At 36.7% G+C, this 18,716-nt stretch overlaps 4 protein-coding genes and 1 non-coding gene across 6 annotated transcripts; 2 read left to right on the top strand and 3 right to left on the bottom strand.

Moving 5' to 3' along the window:
• Positions 5,663-6,996, top strand: LOC18784475 (photosystem I reaction center subunit VI, chloroplastic). The gene is made up of 3 exons (XM_007215067.2): positions 5,663-5,904; positions 6,004-6,130; positions 6,615-6,996. Exons 1-3 carry the CDS (start codon positions 5,777-5,779, stop codon positions 6,792-6,794), a joined length of 435 nt encoding a protein of 144 aa, XP_007215129.1. The 5' UTR covers positions 5,663-5,776; the 3' UTR covers positions 6,795-6,996.
• Positions 6,229-6,299, bottom strand: TRNAT-AGU. Its single transcript has one exon. It is a non-coding gene; the product is annotated as a tRNA-Thr (tRNA).
• On the bottom strand, positions 6,846-10,677 carry LOC18781844 (rop guanine nucleotide exchange factor 12). The gene is made up of 7 exons (XM_007217398.2): positions 9,808-10,677; positions 9,564-9,680; positions 9,079-9,233; positions 8,887-8,961; positions 8,504-8,776; positions 8,074-8,394; positions 6,846-7,857 (listed from the first exon to the last, which is right to left on the bottom strand). The coding sequence occupies exons 1-7, from the start codon at positions 10,037-10,039 to the stop codon at positions 7,432-7,434; spliced, it is 1,599 nt and encodes a 532-aa protein (XP_007217460.1). The 5' UTR covers positions 10,040-10,677; the 3' UTR covers positions 6,846-7,431.
• Positions 11,296-13,584, bottom strand: LOC18784093 (probable E3 ubiquitin-protein ligase RHC1A). The gene is made up of 2 exons (XM_007215628.2): positions 13,445-13,584; positions 11,296-12,734 (listed from the first exon to the last, which is right to left on the bottom strand). Exon 2 carries the CDS (start codon positions 12,649-12,651, stop codon positions 11,686-11,688), a length of 966 nt encoding a protein of 321 aa, XP_007215690.1. The 5' UTR covers positions 12,652-12,734; positions 13,445-13,584; the 3' UTR covers positions 11,296-11,685.
• LOC18782388 (glyoxylate/hydroxypyruvate reductase A HPR2) lies at positions 15,568-18,211 on the top strand. 2 transcript variants are annotated; one of them, XM_020560955.1, is made up of 3 exons: positions 15,568-16,043; positions 17,134-17,666; positions 17,888-18,211. In XM_020560955.1, exons 1-2 carry the CDS (start codon positions 15,621-15,623, stop codon positions 17,650-17,652), a joined length of 942 nt encoding a protein of 313 aa, XP_020416544.1. In that variant the 5' UTR covers positions 15,568-15,620; the 3' UTR covers positions 17,653-17,666; positions 17,888-18,211. The 2 variants fall into 2 exon arrangements, 1 of the variants encoding a protein (XP_020416544.1); XR_002270956.1 differs by having other exon boundaries at positions 15,582-16,043; positions 17,134-17,757.

The following is an 18,716-nucleotide window of genomic DNA, read 5'->3' on the forward strand; positions in this document are numbered from 1 at the left end:
TAAAATTGAAAAGATAGGGACTAACATGTCTTAAGGGTGAGAGCACAACGTGCTAAACTATAATTAACCCAATATAATATGTATCACATTTACTGATTACATTGTTGATCACATTAATATTTTTTAGTAGTGATAAGATGTACGAAAGACTCACGTATGCAATTTAGTCTTACTTAACAATGCATTACCTATAAATGTGATACGATTAGTTTTGTATATAAATTAAAATGGTACTTACGTACGTACAAACTACAACCAATGAGGCATAAAGGTCGTCCGGGTTTGAAACCTAAATTTCCTACTAAATATGACTCAATCACATCAAACACAGGCATCCAAAAGATCTGAATACAAAACAGAAAAAGAAATCCATTAGCAAATTATTTAATTTTCACAATTTCTTTAGTCTATATAATACATCTTCTAATTAATTTGAATTAATGTAACAGTTTTGCTTTACCTGATAGCTTCCTATAACATGAAAGAACACCATAATGTTGGCCAATGCAACGAGCCAATTAGTTTTCTCCAGTGAGATGAGAACATCATCTTCTAACATTGCCAAAAGCCCAGAAGCCATAGATTGCAACAGCAACATAGCAAAATGCCATTAGTTTTCTCCAGTGAGATGAGAACATCATCTTCTACAACATTGCCAAAAGCTCATAAGCTAGAGATTGCAACAGCAAGATAGCAAAATGACACAATGATGTAAGCAACTACAACACCTTTCCACATGGCAACTTTTGATGGCATCTCTGGAGTTGAAGGGATTATGGCTTGAATCTCTAAGGCCACACTATTCCCTGCAAAAGCAAATGCTACTGTTCCAAATCCATTCAGCATATCAAAAAATTTTCCAGACGTTCAATGAGACCGAACTCCATGATTAACATGTTGATGGTGATGGGCGCCCCTAATTGTGGATGCCACAAATGATATCATGGCGCAATTGCATCCAATTAATCCCCATTTTACACAACCATCAATTAAGTATTCCTAAGAAGAACTAATATATGGACCATTATATATAATACACATACTTTTAAAACATATTTTGGCTGCCATGTACGTGGTATTCAAGTTATCACAGTGAATAATGATGGGCAACGAAAAGGGGAAAACACAATTCACGCAAGAGAACACGAAATAGAATAATATAAGTAGACATGGCAGGAGCAACATCCAGTACGGGAGCAGCTGGAGGCTCTGCAGCTGCAGGTGCGACATGAGACTCAGACTTAGGAGAGGGCGAGTCTACAACGAAGGGCGATTCTGCAGGGGAGGGCAAGTCTTGGACTGGCCTTTGAGACGACTTTCACTCACCTAGCTATTACTTACACGTACTTATAACATTTCCTGAGTTTTGAAAAAACTAGACTCTAGACTAAAATGCCACCCACTGCAGGCAAAATATATGGTGAAGGTTCTCATGAATGGCTCGAGGAATGGCTAAACATCAAATTTAATTTCCTCCAATAGCTCATTTAATAATGGAAATCCTTAATACATTTGTATGAATATTGTTCAATGTAAACCTACAAGTTGCAGTAATATACTATATTCAACATATAGTAACTATCACAATCCCATATGAGTGATATTTAATTCAATTCTTGCGGAAACAGACTTTGAAGAACATGATCATACCATCATGATGAATAGTCTCTTCACCATGTGGTTGGCATTTCCTATTCTTTTCTTTACTTTTAAAAATATATAATAATAATAATAATAATAATATAAAAAAAAAAATCAACATTTTTTATTGATAAATTAACACTTTTTACACTAAGTTTTCTCATATCATTATCAAAGTTTAGTTGAAAAGGATCTGAGAGTGCTAATTTTAAGCTTACTATAACCTATTATTTCGTAAAACTAAAATGGTCATCACTTAAAAAAACTTCCAACACACATGGGGGTCTAGCTAGACATGGTTGAGTGTGATGCTTTTTGGTCACCGATTAATTAGCCACGTTTGATTAGTTTTGATCACATTATGAGAGCTACAAGGCAACTTCTTTCTACATGAGAGGAAGAAAGTTTATAAATTTTTGATAATGGTTCCACAACCCCTGCATTCCAACAGTTTTCATCTTCGTTAAATCCTCAGAAACTAAAAAGATAAATGCAATCAAGAAACAAATCATGTAACAAACGTTCAACATGTAACGACCGCATACCTGACACAATTAATCTTTCTACCGTTTGCCTACCTTTAATGTGATGTGGGAGGATAGTTTTCAATGTGAAATGGTGTACAAGGCCTCAAAGGAACAATGGATCACTTACACGGCTAGTTTGGGGGTTTGAGCTACCCAAATTATGATGAATAGCTCAATTCATCAAATTTCAGTTGCCAATAATGTTCTTTTACCTATTCAAAGCTATTCCAGTGGGTTTATAGCCATGAATGTGAAGAAAGTGGAAAAGTGTAGTCTTCAAACCTCAATTAGACCTTGTTGTTCCTTTTTGATGAGGTTTGAGGGGTCCAATTTTTCTTTGAAGATTTTAGAGGCCAACATCCTGCATAGATATTTTCTACATGACATACTACACTTGTGGGAACTCGTTTTGGGGCCAATTTTTGACAAAATAATTCATTTGGGACATTGGTCTTGTTGCTGCACTTTGGCAAATTTTGCTCTGCTGCTGCTATCCTTGTAGCACCTTTTACTGATGTTGTCTTCAAAGGCTGCTATCTCACATTAGGGGTGGGCGTGGCCCGGTTCAGTTCAGTTTCTACCTCACACTAGAATTGGTACTATTCAATTGGTGTGGTTTGGTCCGATTTTAGTGAAAAAAATTTATGAAATCAGTAGGTTCAGTTTAAACCAATTACAGTGCAGTTTTCGGTTTTTTCGATTTTGGACCGAATGTTCTTTTGTATACTTTTCAATTATTATTATTATTATTTTACAAATTCCAACTAAGATTTATATTTTGAGCACTAAAATTTATATTTTGAGCTTCAAAATTTACAAATGACCTAATTTCATGCAAAGAGAGATGATTGGGCCTAGAAAAAAGAGGTGCTTTGAAGTTGAGTTTGGGGAAATATTAGATATGAGATTAGAACTTTAGTATTGGACTTAAATATTTAAAAAATACACAGTCAGTCTGATCTGGTCCAGTTTTGTAAGGTGTGAAATCAGTACCGAAATCGGTTTGATTTGGTTCAGTCTAGTTCGGTGTTGGTTTGTTGACTTTCTAGTCAACACGATTTTTTTCTAGTTTTTTCTGTCCAGTGCAGCTCGGTGTTCCGATTTTTCGGTCTCAATGCCCACCCCTATCTCACACCAAGTTTGAGGGTGGTTTGCCTTGTACACAAGAGCATCATGACTCATCAATTTATCTTCATGGAGCTAGAGCCAATAAACCCCGGAAGTGTTCTTCTTTTTCTTGTTTCTTTTTTTTTTCTTTTAATTTAAATTTTTTCTACTTCCTTCCTTAACTGTGGTGTTGCTTTCTTTTCTTAACATTAGGGACAATGTTTAGTTCTATATTTTTTTTTGGAGGACATTTCCTATTGAAAAGGGCGATAATCTAAACTATCAAGTCCATTATGGGTATGTTTGGTAGGCCTCACTAGACTGGACTGGACTGGACTGGACTATATAGCACTTGAAAATCATGTTTGGTGAGAGGGAGGACTAATTTAAATGAGATTGTAGAGTCCTAACAGTAAAAAAACGCATCGCTCGCTCTTCTAATTTAGTGAGGCTGAAACTTGCTTCACAAATTAGCGAGTTCGCAAAATAAAACACGCTAGTCCTCCAACACCGACAACTTTCAACGCCTCTCTCTCGTTTCGTTCAATATCGACTCCTACTCTTCTTCCAAGCTATACTCAGGTAAGTTTTTCTGGTCTCTCGCTTTGCATTACAATTGAGGTAGGGCTTGCAATTGCAGAGAGATATAGAAGGAGGTGAACCAAAATATATTATTGGGTTATTGCCTTTCAGCGACAACTATATATTTTGGGTGGCTTCAGGCTCTGCCTTCATCGTAGAGATTGAAAGGAGGTTTCTTGGGTAAGTATTTGGTTCTAGCCATCAGCTAAATGAAATTTGAATTTTGAGTCTTAGCCCCAAGATATTGTGGCACATTTGTATCTGCCATTGCAAGGGCCATGTCAAAATCAGGTCTTGCGATCCCAAGTCCATGGAATGCCAAATCTTCTTATGTTAATTATTGGTGTACATTAGTTTGATTATGGGGGTTTCAGGTGTGGCTAGAGGATGTGGGTGGCAACACTTGGATGTGTTTGCTTGGTTTGCTAAACTCGATGGCAACACTTGGCTTTCATTTTACAAATTTCATTTTGGAGCAGAGGTATGGAAAAAGGCCTGAAGATGAGCTGCCCAAGTTCTGTAATTTTCTGCCTTGTTCTCTTTTTGGGTTGTTTGTGATTGAATGATTTTTTGTCAAATTGCATGCAGTTCCAATTCGTCCAAAAAGGGAGAAGCTGAAAATAATGAAATCAGAAACAGAGAGAGAAGAAACGAAAAGGGATGGTGAAGAGAGAGGAAGAAAAGAGAGAGGGAAGAGAGGAAAGAAGAAAATGCTTCACTAATTAAATATTAGAATTTATTTGCCTCTTTCCTTAATGAAATAATGAATTGACCAAAATAAATAAATATTAGAATTTTATTTATTTATAGATTAAAATTTTTAATTAAATTTAAATATATTAAATATTTGTTTTTTAGTCCGACACAGTACCAAACATAGGTCTTCACTATTTTTACAATCCAGCTTCTTAGTCCGACGCAAAACCAAATGTAGGTCGGTACTTAATCCAGCTTAAGCCAATCCGAGCTAATCCGAGACGGTCCCAGGATTTAGTCCAGTCCATTACAGTCCGCCGTGCCAAACGACCCCTATTAGTTTTTCCTCCTTCGGCCAAGTTCATTTTAATGTGTTTTAAGTCAATATATTCCATGGATGATAAATAAATACAGAGAAAGAGAATCTTTGTGTTTTAATATTTCTATAAGAGGGGATTCGAATTTAATTCATATTTTACATTGGAAAAGAAAACTCAATGTATTAATAGCTAGTCAAATTGAAAAACTTACTAATCATTCAAATATGACACACACAAATTGAAAAACTTTTAATCATTCAACTATGTTCAAATAAATAATCGAATACAATATTTCTATAAAATAAAATAATCACAATATCTCGAATTTGACTTCTTGTTTTTTAATTTTGATATTCCATTAAAAGTTTTAATTGAGATTAATTTTTCCAAGTGTGACCTTTTTCTATATAAATTTTAAAGTTATTTTGGCTAACGACTTTTAATATCTTTTCCTCCAATTATATTATTTATTTTAATTATTAAATAAAATAAAATCATTAAAATAAGAGAAATTCGAACTGGAATACAAACACAATACTCTAAACAACTAGTCTAACTCACATATCCCATCTTATGATCATCATGGTTATTATTTACTCTATTCACAAAGAAAATAACAAAACAAAATGACCACTAATAATAATAGTATACTCCAGCCAGATTTCTGAATATGATCAACAAGGATAGCCTTATCCAGCTTCCACTCCACGTGGCAGCATGCAAGTGAAGTTCAATATCCTCTAAACAAAACCCATCTCACCACGTGTCATGCTCAGATCCATGCAAAAGATCAAAAACCCAAACACACTCGGCTCCTCATCTTCCATAACACCACTGAAACAAGAACAAAAGAAAAATAAAATTAGCTAGCCAGAGACTCAGAGCAGACCAAATTATTTGGCCATGGCATCTCTGGCAACCTTAGCAGCTGTTCAACCAGCCACCATCAATGGCCTTGCCGGAAGTTCCTTCACTGGAACCAAGCTCTCTGTCAAGCCCACCCGCCAGACCCTCAGACCCAAAAACATCAGGTGAGTGCTAGAAGAAAAGGTTCTATATATTTCCATGAGCTCGTAAATTTGTAATGGGTGTGTTTAATTGTAAGTTTACTGGGTGTGTTGCGTAAATAGGAGCGGTGCTGTGGTGGCCAAGTATGGAGACAAAAGTGTCTACTTCGACCTTGAGGATCTGGGCAACACTACCGGGAAGTGGGACTTGTACGGCTCAGATGCACCCTCACCCTACAACCCTCTTCAGGTTCCGTTGCTAACTACCCTAAATTCTTTGAATATACGTAAATAATGTACTTAAAATTAAGAAGAAAAAAAAAACAGAAAAAGAAAATATAATACATATGCTTCATGAGAGTCGAACTCAGACCTCCCGCTTACTAAACGGGTGCTCTAACCAACTGAGCTATGAAAGCTGTTGTTGACACAAGCAAAATTTTATAGAACTTAAACGGCTTATTTTAAAAGCAGTTTTCTTTTATATTATTATTTTTAGTGGAAATCCTGACACATTAAACTTTATATTTGTCTCTAATGTTATAACATGTGCTATATAATCAAATATCATGTATATATTAACCTTGGTCATGTTGGTCCAATATTTCCCAATTATTTTCTAACCCAAGCTAATAATTAACAATTGAATATGTAACCCAAGTTGGTTCAGTTATTTGACCAAGTCATCATCTAATTTAAGCTTGCATGGCTATGAAATGCTAATATTTATGCAGAGCAAGTTCTTTGAGACATTTGCTGCTCCATTCACCAAGAGAGGCTTGTTGCTCAAGTTCCTGATCTTGGGAGGTGCTTCCACCATTGCTTACCTTAGTGCCACTGCTTCAGATGACATTCTACCCATCAAGAAGGGCCCACAACTTCCACCCAAGCTAGGCCCACGTGGCAAGATCTAATTGCATTTGGGATTTTCCATCTCTTCAAAGCTTTTCATCATGTGTATGTAATTGCTTCTCTATTTTGTACTTGTAAGTATGTCTAATGCAGAATTAAGACCCCCTCCCTTGACAATTATTCAAAGATGTTTCTTTCAAGTGCAATTTGGGGCACTACTGCTTTTATGTTTTAAGATCATGATATCATCATCATATTTTGTGGTCTATGATCAGTGAAGTCTGAAATCTTCAAAACATGATGAAAATTGGTAGAAAATATTGCGAACAGTCTGGAGGAATTGAAGTACAAATGGGCAAGTAAAAAAATGAACATACGTCAACATACGTCTAAGACAAGTCATCAAATTTATATTTTCAGTCAGTCTACAAAGCCATTTCTTCCACAGAAGAAGAAACCATGTTCAAAATGCTTCATATGTACCCCCATTGGGTTTTCTCATTCTTCCCTATGTACAAAAGGAAGGAATTGAATGAAAATAAGTGATGACAACTCCAAGGATGCCAATGAGTGCTGAAATTTACATTTGAAGGCCAGGCTTTCTTGCTCTTTACATCGCTGCGTCTCTCTCATTTTGTTCCTCTTTTTTTCTCTCTCTTTTTTGCTCAAACTCCTTTGATTTTTCTCCTGTCAATGCTGTTAGTGGCGTGCCGTTGGACTTCTCAATCCACCCAAGTTATCTAGATAGGAAATCTTCTTGTTGGTCACTATGTTGGCAATCTTCTGCATATGTGGATGCTTAACCTCACAGAAGTCTTTGCCTTCATCTGTATCATCTGGGTCCTTTTTTGCCTCAGTGTCAACTTGATCCAATCCCCAACCCATGAAATCCGACAGTGTCATTGAACCAGGTGTCTCTGTCCCGGAATTCTCTTCTTTCGTGGACCTATCTGGAGAAGTTGCAACTGGTGTAGATTCTCCTAAATTGTTCCTTTTACATGCTACATGTGATGGATTCTGAGAAGCATAATCAGCGTGTAGTACATCTTCAATCCGGGACAAGACTGTGAAGGCCAAGCTTTCTAGTATTCTTGAATAGCTCTCAAGAATAGCCTGTCCAACATTCTATAAAGCCAAGAAAAGGCCTTTATGTAAGTTCATAGAGCATGATCAAATATTACAAGAGATAATTTTTCCCAAACAACACTTCTACAAACAGAATAGAATATATTATGTGGTATGTTCTGTTACATTGCCAATAAGCTTGCATTAACTTTTTGATTCTGCAATTAGGGGGTGGAGTAATTCTTCAAGATTTAAGGTATATGAATTTTGTCTTACCGCGTTGTATTGGATTTTACTGATGTCTAGTGAAGATTGAGGGATTCCAGGGAACCTCTGCTTGAGGAGGAGTAAGATGGTCTCTGCTCTCTCTTCAAAGAGCTCTCTCTTTTCCAAGCTCACTGCTGAGCCCCAACCTGATTTCCCATCTTTTTGGTTCATCTTTCTCTTCCATATCACCATGGAAGCTTCCATTTTGTTCTTGAGGTCCAGTATTTTGTGCTCCGATGATAAGTCCATGCTGCAAAGAAATTGGTCAGGATCAAAGAATTCAACTGTAATGCTCCGATAGATCGAATCACCAAGACTTGCCCTTCCATTCTGCAAAAAACCAGTAAACCATCTCAATTTCATAAAGTAGTAAGAGAACTTATCAAGGCTCAAAAGTGGCCTGTAACATTGCAATGAGATTAGTTCTATCTTTCTTTACCTTGGGGAGGGATTCAATGTAGTTCTCGGGAATTTCCATTTCTGTTAAAACTTGAGCATTTATGGCCATTGCTGCTTTAAGCACTTGGTTGACACAATCTTTTTGATACTGCAAAAATTTTCTTGCCGCTTCTGATAAACCATTTGGCGGAACTTTAGGAGTAGGTAGCCACCATTTGTCATCTTTTCTCTTTGCATTTCCTTTCTCGTTCTCATCAGCATCTTTGGATACATAATAGAACTCTTGCTTGTCTATGAAATTATCTAGACAGTCCTGATTATTATAAATTTTGTCAGAGCAATATAATCCATTGTGCACACAGGACATGAAACCATATGTTATGGAAAATGGAAAAGAATTTTAGCAAGCACGTAATTGCTTACAATAAGCATTGCATCAAGCTTTCGCAGGGCAGGGATGTTCATGTGAAGATCTGTTCGTTGCCGAGTCACCATTATCTATTAAACCAAAACATGCAAACTCTCATCAAGATGTGAAATGTTGCACAATGCGCCCATATGTGTGTGTGTGAGTGTGTGTGTGAAAGAGAGAGAGGAGAAGGGAAGAGATTGTACCTCCATATTGCTTCCATCCTTGGATTTCTGTTGTGAAGGAACAAATTCAACTATGTAATCACTCACACATAATAACCAATCTATTTCTTTTCTCCACCTCTTTTTCCTGTCTGCAGACATGGGTTCTAGGCGAGTTTGTTCTCCAAAAACAGAAGCTGCAATGCAGTTGGAAGAGTAACATGAGGGTTATGCGAACTGGAAATCTAACAAATCAGCCTTTTCAATAGTACAAACTATATAATTTGTAAGAAAAAAGTCAAAATAGTTGGACATTCAAAATCAAAAACCAACATTAATATGTCAATGCCACCATCTGAGTCTAAAACTAATATGAAATCTGAAATAGCGGCATTTCATAATTGATATGTTTCCTACATTTACCTTAAACTAATGTACAATCTTTCCAGATATATCTTGCTGTCATAACATTTATAATAAAACTATTCATACCACATTTACACAAAATAGACAAAGAGTATGCATACCGGCAAGGTTTGTAATAGCATTCGACAATGCCAAAGCTGACGAAACACCCTTTCCTCCACCAGACATATCTTCTCCCAAAAGCAATTTGGCAAACCTCTCCTTCATCTGCTCCATATCTGAATCAAACCCGACAAGCCAAATAATTATAATTCAAATAAAGATATGTATGCTGGCAAATTCTGCAGGACCAGCTAAGCTATTTATTCAGACTAACAACAACAATTATGGTGGTGACAAGCTCACCTGTCTCTTGTTGCTTTTCTCTGGCTTCGGCTTCTTCTTTGCTCAACCGTGACTTGGAGCCTTGAGCTCCATTACTTCTTGAACCCTTCTTATCATCGTCCTGAAACTCTAACGCGGTAGCGCTCTCAACGCTCAAACTCTTGGTATGCCTTCCTGTATTCTCATGCATCCCTTTGAAATTATGCAATCTAGACTTGTAATTTTCTTCTTCTTCTTCAAGTGCTCGGACCATTCTCAACTTTTTGAGAAAAACCTTTATAGAATGAACAAGCGAGAACAAGGCATGAGTGCTGCTCAATCTATTGGCAGGAGGGAGGGGAGGAGAGGGATCTATTTTGTCTGTTACTCAAGTTCTTGCAGGTGAGAACTTCCAAATGATTGAGAGACAGAGCTGTTGCCGTTGTTGTTTTTTGTTGCTGATGTTGTTCTTCTTGTGGTTGATGATGTTGTTTTTGTTTGTGATCTTGTTTCTTGAGAAATTGGCAAGTTTTGACAAAAATGCGGAGGTGATTGGTTTTGAGATTGATGGGTTTTTGGGGTCAGTTAATTTCTTTTCTTTTTTTGATATCAGTTGGGTTGGTGGAACGTGGGGTGCATGTTGTGAGAAATGAGGAAACAAAACTATTCTTTTTGTTGTTGTGTTGGGAGGTTTGGCTTTGGCTTTTTGAGGTTTGCTTGAATTGGATGGTTGAGGTTTAAATGTGGAGGTCAAGGAGAGCTAAAATCCCGGTAAGACAGAGGTGCATTTCTTATTTACCAGCTCTCTCTCTCTCCTCATGAAGTGGATGGTTCTGGTAGGTCAATATCAGCTTCTCCCTCCATAGAATATTTATTTCATTTTATATGAGAGAGAAAGAAAGAAAGACAGACGGACAGACAGACAGACAGAAAATTTTGTTCATCTTCTCTACTCCAACGACTTCTTTATAAGAACTTCATTATCAATTCTCCAATATTTATGAATACACTGCCTTTTTGTTTATATAATAAAGACATTAAAACAGCCTATAATATCTATGAATAATATTTTTTTTTAAAGAAAATATCTATGAATAATATATCGACCGACATTGTTAATCTAGTGGTATTTCTCTCTACTTTGTAGGGTGGTATTTCTCTCTACTTTGTAGGAAAATATTATTCGTGCAATTCAATATTTGGCCGGGTTGGTTTCAGAACTGTGCACCTTTGATTTGGGAGGACTAAATTCAGCATTACATCGAATGCAAGTTGGATAACAAGTTTCTACTTATTCCAATCAAAATTGATTAAGATTTTCTTGATTTATCATATAGCTAAGTCTAAGGTTTTGATCTCAATAAAAAGAAAAAGTTTAAAGTATTAATGGATAAACGTTAAAACCAGTTCTTATTTGTTCTTATGATCTATTCCAATTCATGCTTAGTTTTCTTTTTTCTGAAGTTTCCATCAATTTCCATATCCTTCATAGTAAATCACACTAATGATTCTTATGTGGGATTAACAAAATGATTAAAACCTCCTACGGTAAAAAGTTTACACCGATCAAGACAGCGAGTATGAAGCATACAATGGAAGCCAAGAACAACTTAGAAATACAGCAGTTCACAAAAGAAGGAAATAGTCATTTACATAGAAAGAGAGGCATATTAAACACCAAAAGACCATCATACACCTTTTAACAACATACTGGAACACTAAAACAGGGTCTCAAACCCACACGCTGCTCTTAGGAAGCAGTGCTGGAGCATCTCGGTTCGAGTCCGAGTGGTGGCATGGCATCTTCTAAAACAGGGTCTCAAACCCACACTCACCACCACAAGCAATTTGCTTAGTTCAATTGGCAGCTCTACATTCTGAAACAAGAGGAGAGCAAACAGTATTGTGAACTTTATAACCTCAGTAATCAAATGGCCATCCTGAATACCCCATCTGATTATTGTTTTCACGCATAGTCGATGAGCTACTTTCGGCTGTTGGGTTATGATTAGAGGTATGGGTATGGGTATGGGTATGGCTAGAGCTAGAGCTGGCACCAGATGAGCGAAATGGCCACAAATAAGAGAAAGGATTTCTCCTTCCTTGGTTTTCTCTACCACCCTCCCTTCCATTGGTATTGCTACCAAAACTACTGCTTCTACTTCGACCATTCGAGCTACCACCACTTGCGGCTCCTTGCAGAGGCAGTTCTTGGCGGCAAACAGGGCATGAGTTGTGTTGGACTAGCCATGGTACAATACAATCTGTGTGATATAGATGGTTACAGGGCATTTGCCTTGCTTCAGATCCAAGCTCGAACTTGTCTTTGCAAACAGGGCAGTGTGAATCAGAACGAAGATGCCTATTTGTGATCTTAATAGTAGGCATTGCATCAATTGAAACTCTGGATGCTGGAGGAGGGCCTCGCCGGTCATTAGCTGAAAGCTGCTCAAACAGTTCTTCCAAGCCAGGACCTACAAAATAATCCCCCACATTACCCCGCGTCACACTTATGCCAGGAGAGCCATTGAAAAAAGCTTCGAATGCACCATTCCCAGACAGTCGAAAAGGAATTTGGCCACCAAAGATCAACAGAGGAGTAAATGCCGGGTTACGTTCAGGAGCTATATCTGATCTTCCCCTGATATCGCTACGTCTTCTGTCTGTCGATTGCTGCCAGGCTGAGAAAGCTTCCATGAACCCAAACCTCCTGTCATGATCATCATCATTGTCCAGTCCAAAGAAATCCAGTGGACTGACATGAACCATATCATTGAGTTCTTGAATAAATCCTCCATCGCAGCTTGGGCAAACTGCATCTCGCCCTTGCAGACGAACCGGACGCCTGCAATTGTAACACCAATGGGTGTTTCGGCCACTTGACATTATCTCCTCTCCCTCTGCTCTTTCAAATCTTATTGTACAAGCAACAAGTCTCGTCTCTGAACTCCTCAATCTTCGAAGGTTATCTGAGCATGGTAACATAGGGAGATCAAAAAAGGATTCAGACACAAGGTCAGCCACTTGTTTCAAAATCATTAAAAATCATACAATCTGGACCCATACAAATTCAAATTTGATGGTTTCATATAAAGAAATTGAAACTACATTTGATACTATCAAAGAATATCAAAATCTGAATCCATTGTTGGAAAGATAAATTATTCAGATAGATTATTATATATATATATATATATATATATATATACTTCTATAATTTCTTCAATCCAAATTATTTTCTCAAAGCTTAGAATTACCCAATTCAAATACTAAACAATAGAATTCCAGTATAACCAAACCCATCTATTTCAGGTTGATAATTGGTTGCATCTTAGCAATTAGTGATTCCATATACAAAATACCAAACAAATAAACAAAAATATAACCAAGATCAGAACTTTGACCAGCACAACCATCAGTAAGGAGGAAAAAAAAAAAAAAAAAAAAACCTAGTCTCATTTGCAGCTAGAAATTACCAAAGCCTCTGATATACAAAATCTGAAAAACCCAAGAAATTCAGAAACTTGGAACTACAAAATTTTAAAAAAAAAAAATACAAGAAACACTGACCTTAGATTCATTGGAATCAACAAACAAAAGCCTTAACATCCAAAATAGGAAACCGTAAAAAATATCTAGTTAGTGCAGAAGAACTTTAACAAAAATAAAATCCCCTAACCTTGAGAACGCAAAGCTTTGCTCAATTTTCTCGGATTGTGTTCTCATCGATTGTGCGAAGAAAAAAATGAGTGAGGCGTGTGTTATCTCTCCCTTTCTCTAGTCTCTTCTTCAGATGGGTCTTCCCTCATATCAGAGCCGTTCATTTGATCCTGCGGTTGGAAATAACTTCACTAGAGCATTTTTTGTGTATTGACATTGACCAAAAATAAGCTGTGTAATCTCTATAGTCTATACCTAGCGAAATACCCTTCCAAATAACTCAAAAAAATCCAAAATAGAATTACATTTTTAAATGGACAAATACAAAAAGATTTATGTCAGTCAAGAGGTTTTTTTTTCTTGGTCAACAAGAGGTTAGGTTTTTACTTAAGTCAAATCACAAACTTTTCTTCCTTTTAACTCAAGTTTTCAATCGTGTCCATCCAAGTGTAGTTGCCATAGTTGGACTAAGTCATCAAATTTTGTCTATTTTAATGAACTTGCTTGTCACATGTAATAAATACAAGCACAAAAATTGATGGAAAACCATTGGATTTGACAACTTAAACCAAGGATCAATTGTTTGATCATTATAGTGCTACAATGAAAAAAAAAAGTATTTATGTATATGATTGGCTTCGTAGGTCTCTCACAATATTTTCTTGTATAAGGGTAAAGAAAAGTGATTTCGCCTTTATTTAATTAATTAATTTATTAATTCGCTTTATTGTAATTTGCTCGCTCACTCGGTTGTAATTGTATGGAGTTATTTACATTAACATTCTCTGAGGTTTAAAGATTTTTCACAAAACCTTTCGAGATTTAGGAAATTACACTAGCACCCCTTGAGATTTTAAATTATTTTCACAAAACCATTTTTGTAGATTTTTCATCTAAAGATTGATGGTTTTAGATAAAAGAATTTCTCCAAATGACAAAATCTTTGAAATTAGATTGCACATGTATTCATTGATGCTGATTTTGTCATTTGCACACGTTTTAAAAATTAAATCATTAAATTTTGAATGAACAATCAACGAAAATTTTTTATGAAAACGATTTAAAAACTCAAAGAGTGTTCATGTATTTTACGAAACCTCAGGGATTTTGTGAAAAATATGAAAATAACTCTATATATTTGTATGCTCTCTCCCTTTACACGACACGTCGACGTTTACATTGTCGTCCTCGCGGGACCACCACAGAATTAGAAGCCACCCCCATAACCAGAGGCGGATCCATTAAGGCGCAAGGAGGTGCAGTTGCACCTCCCTTCGCCGAAAAAACCATTGTAGGTGCTTCAAACTGCCCATTTGCTCAACTGGTGTACAAATTACCTTATTTCCATTTTCAACATTTAAGTAAATATCTTTGTCCTTTTACTTTAATTTATTTTTATATTACTCCATTTACTTAAGTTTACAATGTAAATAAAGAAGTACTCCCCATTTGGATTCAAATAAAAATACTAGAAAATCAAATTCCTACCAAATCAAAATATGAAAAATCGGTTTTAGTGCAAAATACGATTTAGACTAAGTGCCCGTTTGACATTGCTTATTTGGGGTGATAAGTGATTTTTTAAAAAATTTGGGAAGCCCAACCCGTTTGGTAAACTGTGAGAAAATCACTTATTGTTAAAAATTGCTGTGAGAGAAAGCTATAAAGGAAAGCAGCTAATGAGGTGCTTTCATTTTCTGATTATGCAGGAATCAGTTTCGAAGAGGAGTTGGGTTTAATGATTAATCGGCAATCATTTTCTGATTATGAGTAAAATCAATACCAACAACACTTTTAACAAAAATTTTACCAAACGCCAAACTACTTTCTCTCACAGCAAATTTGAGCGATTATTTTCACAGCACAGTAATGTCAAACCGGCCCTAAAAATGATGGCTTATTAAGTCAATATATACTTCATACTAAAATCTCATAAAATCAAGTTTTCTTATTTGATGTGTAAGAAATAAAAGCCGTCAAAAATTATCTTAAGAAAATGATTATTTCGAAAAACCATTTTTCATACTTAATCAATTTTACATCTTCGTTAAAAAATTTGTGGGCCCGCCCCTGCCCATAACTACCAGTCAGACAGTCACCGACTGACTCTCAGTTCACAAATAACAACCTTTTCCAAGCGTTTTGGGGGCCACAAAACTCAAAACCAATCAAAACCCATTACTCAAAATCCAACAATGGACTCCATAGGCGTGCTCATGCCAGTTCCAATGTCCCCATATTTAGAGCAAGAGCTCGAGAAGCGCTTCAACCTCTTGAAGCTCTGGACCGTCCCTCAAAAAACCCAGTTCCTCAAGGACCATTCCGGCTCCATCCGAGCCGTCGTCGGTAATGCAGGGAACGGAGCGGATGCCGAGCTCATCGAGACTTTGCCGAAGCTGGAGATCGTGTCCAGTTTCAGCGTTGGGATCGATAAGGTCGATTTGAACAAGTGCAGGGAAAAGGGTATTCGGGTCACCAACACGCCCGATGTTTTGACCGATGACGTGGCGGACCTTGCTATTGGGTTGGCGTTGGCTGTGTTGAGAAGGCTCTGTGAGAGTGATCGGTATGTGAGGAGTGGGCAGTGGAAGAAGGGTGACTACAAGTTGACCACCAAGGTTTGCTTTTTCTTAGTATTTTAGACATAATTTTTATTGCTTATTATTGGGTTGATTTTGTTTTGTTTTGCTTTGCTTTGCTTGTGCATTGACAACCAATTTCTAATGTTGGTTTACTGGAATTGGAGATTATGGTAAAGAAAGTTTACCAATTGTTGAACCAAAAGGGAAAGAATAATAAACCTGATACTGATATTTTTTTTTTTTTTTTGGTTGATAAGGCTTTGCTGTTAAGAACAAAGTAGTGGATTTTGATTTTCTATGCTCAATTTAGTGTTCGAGGGCAAGAACGAGTGATTCTTGCCCAAATTAGCAGTCAGGCAAACACTACTGAATGTTGTTTCCAATTGCTGTTGCCGTAACGTGTCTTATTTTCCTGAACTCTTATTGAAAACAACTTTGTCGTGGTGATGTATTTCGGATGACAAGCAAAGAAAGGAGGTGAGATGGTAGTAATTGTTTGTTCTTCTATGATGCAGTGATTGATGTCTTTCTTGTAGTGCGTGTTCAGTGCACTCTACATTGTTTGGGTATATGATATTATAAAAGAGAATGCAGAACTTTTTTTCAACAGTGACCAAATTTCTTGAACAAGGAAGCCTTGGTGTTGGTGTTTGTTTCTCTGTTTTCTGTACAGATATGAATTGATTTTGGCTGAGTTGGTCATTTTCTATTTAATGTGTTCCGCTGTGTGGTGTTTGTTTAATTGCCATGATCGTAGACTGGGTATTGCTCAATATTGTGTAATTGCTTGACAGCATAAAGGTATGAATTCCTTCCTTAAAACCATGACAGGATGCTAACGATGTGTTTTCTTAGGGTAGTTTGAATCTAATGGTTATGTCGCATATTAGTATATGATATAGTGAAAATTTTGGGTTCTATACCTCCTTTGAATCTTTGATGATGCAATTACATGACATTTGAACTTTTAAAAGTTGGAGATAGATGTGCCTTTAATGTGATACGTCAAGTTCATCAGTTGCTAAAACAAATAGCTGTTTTTTTTCCTTTTTTTATTCTCTTCCTGACTTTTCATCCATATAGTATCTTTGTTTCCGCTTTCTAATAGCTCTCCTGTCATTTACAGTTCACCGGAAAAACAGTTGGCATCCTCGGTCTGGGAAGAATTGGCAAAGCAGTTGCCAAGAGAGCTGAGGCTTTTAGCTGCCCAATCTCTTACCACTCCAGAACAGAAAAACCAGAGTTGAAGTACAAATACTATCCATGTGTTGTGGAGTTGGCCTCGAACTGTGATATTCTGGTTGTTGTGTGCGCATTAACTGAAGAGACCCGTCACATTATTAATCGTGAAGTCATTGATGCTTTGGGCCCAAAGGGTGTTCTCATTAACATTGGGAGGGGTCCTCATGTTGATGAACCTGAGCTGGTCTCTGCTCTGCTAGAAGGCCGGTTAGGTGGTGCTGGACTTGATGTTTATGAAAATGAACCAGAAGTACCTGAGCAGTTGTTTGAGCTTGAGAATGTGGTACTCTTGCCTCATGTAGGAAGTGACACTGTACAAACTGACACTGCCATGGCTGACCTTGTGATTGGGAATCTTGAGGCTCACTTTTCAAACAAACCATTGTTGACACCAGTCGTTTAACAGAGTATTTGAAGGTAAAGTTGATTGAAGGCTTCATTGTCTTGTTCTGGTACCAAAACTTCTTCAATCCATGACCATTGTTTCAAGAGTTGGCAAAGAATCTTGGTAATTAAAGTGCATATTCGCTTCTGATTGACTAGAGATTGATTGCATCCATTTTGTTCAATTATTGCAATTTCCGCAGTGGAAGTAGTTGGGATGGCTCCTAAACAAGTTTTGTATGGTTCACTTGCAGGTTCTTGTGTGTTTTGAAGAATGAAGGATTTCATCCTTCACTTGCAAGTGCTTGGAACCTCCAACGAGTACAACAATCTGAAGTATCCATTAAGTGGTGGATACCCTCAATCGGCAAGATCTCCTTTACCCTATGAAGAGTCTGTAATTTCAAAATGCCCTAGAAAGAGAGAAATAAGGGAATTAAAGTAATGAAATTAGGAAATGAAATTACCCTTAAATTTGGTGGAACAATATTTGACAAACAAAAAAAAAAAGGGTTGGAAGTGTTCATTGATAGAAGTATCGTCTCCCCTTATAAGTTCATAAAAAGCAAATTTTTTTTTTTCTGAAAGAGTTACAACAAGAGATACAAAATCCCAATCTAGAAACCCAACTCAAAATAACCCAGAGCAATAAAGAACCAACGCAAACACAAAACGTACAAGGTCCGCACAAAATGCATCTCAAATCAAACATAATTACCATATTAGCATAGTTTCAAAGGATAGCACCTTCTACTTGCCTTAAAAATACCTACACTCCAGTTCTTGTTCTCTCGTCTTTTGCTGAAGTTTCCATTTCCAATTTTCCACCGACTCCCTCTACTATGCCAGCCCATTTTTGCAATAAACTAGTCTCTCGATTCAGACTCATCCTTGTGTCACTTCTTTTTCAGAGAATCTTGTTTTTTAGGTCAAATTATGGAGAATCTTGTTAAACATAGAGTTTTATTTACTTTTTGCTTTCTAATTATTTGTATTTTAATATAAGCTACTGTTTTACGTTTTTCTTCCTTTAAAATGAAATTGTGTTTTGAATTTTTTTCTTTCTAACGACTTTCCGCCTTT

This window comes from Prunus persica, chromosome G3 (genome assembly GCF_000346465.2).
Source record: "Prunus persica cultivar Lovell chromosome G3, Prunus_persica_NCBIv2, whole genome shotgun sequence".
In the NCBI taxonomy this organism is placed as follows: Eukaryota; Viridiplantae; Streptophyta; class Magnoliopsida; order Rosales; family Rosaceae; genus Prunus; species Prunus persica.

Bases quoted from the DNA above. Each gene is read 5' to 3' on its own strand.
- LOC18781844 (XM_007217398.2), bottom strand. From the start codon at position 10,039: ATGGTCCGAGCACTTGAAGAAGAAGAAGAAAATTACAAGTCTAGATTG. The intron at 8,777-8,886 runs GTAAGCAATTAC...TATAATAATCAG, and splicing joins AGCTTGATGCAATGCTTATT to GACTGTCTAGATAATTTCAT. The intron at 8,395-8,503 runs GTAAAGAAAGAT...GGTTTTTTGCAG, and splicing joins ACATTGAATCCCTCCCCAAG to AATGGAAGGGCAAGTCTTGG.
- LOC18784093 (XM_007215628.2), bottom strand. From the start codon at position 12,651: ATGTCAAGTGGCCGAAACACCCATTGGTGTTACAATTGCAGGCGTCCG.
- LOC18784475 (XM_007215067.2), top strand. From the start codon at position 5,777: ATGGCATCTCTGGCAACCTTAGCAGCTGTTCAACCAGCCACCATCAAT. The intron at 5,905-6,003 runs GTGAGTGCTAGA...TTGCGTAAATAG, and splicing joins CTCAGACCCAAAAACATCAG to GAGCGGTGCTGTGGTGGCCA. The intron at 6,131-6,614 runs GTTCCGTTGCTA...ATATTTATGCAG, and splicing joins CACCCTACAACCCTCTTCAG to AGCAAGTTCTTTGAGACATT.
- LOC18782388 (XM_020560955.1), top strand. From the start codon at position 15,621: ATGGACTCCATAGGCGTGCTCATGCCAGTTCCAATGTCCCCATATTTA. The intron at 16,044-17,133 runs GTTTGCTTTTTC...TGTCATTTACAG, and splicing joins ACTACAAGTTGACCACCAAG to TTCACCGGAAAAACAGTTGG.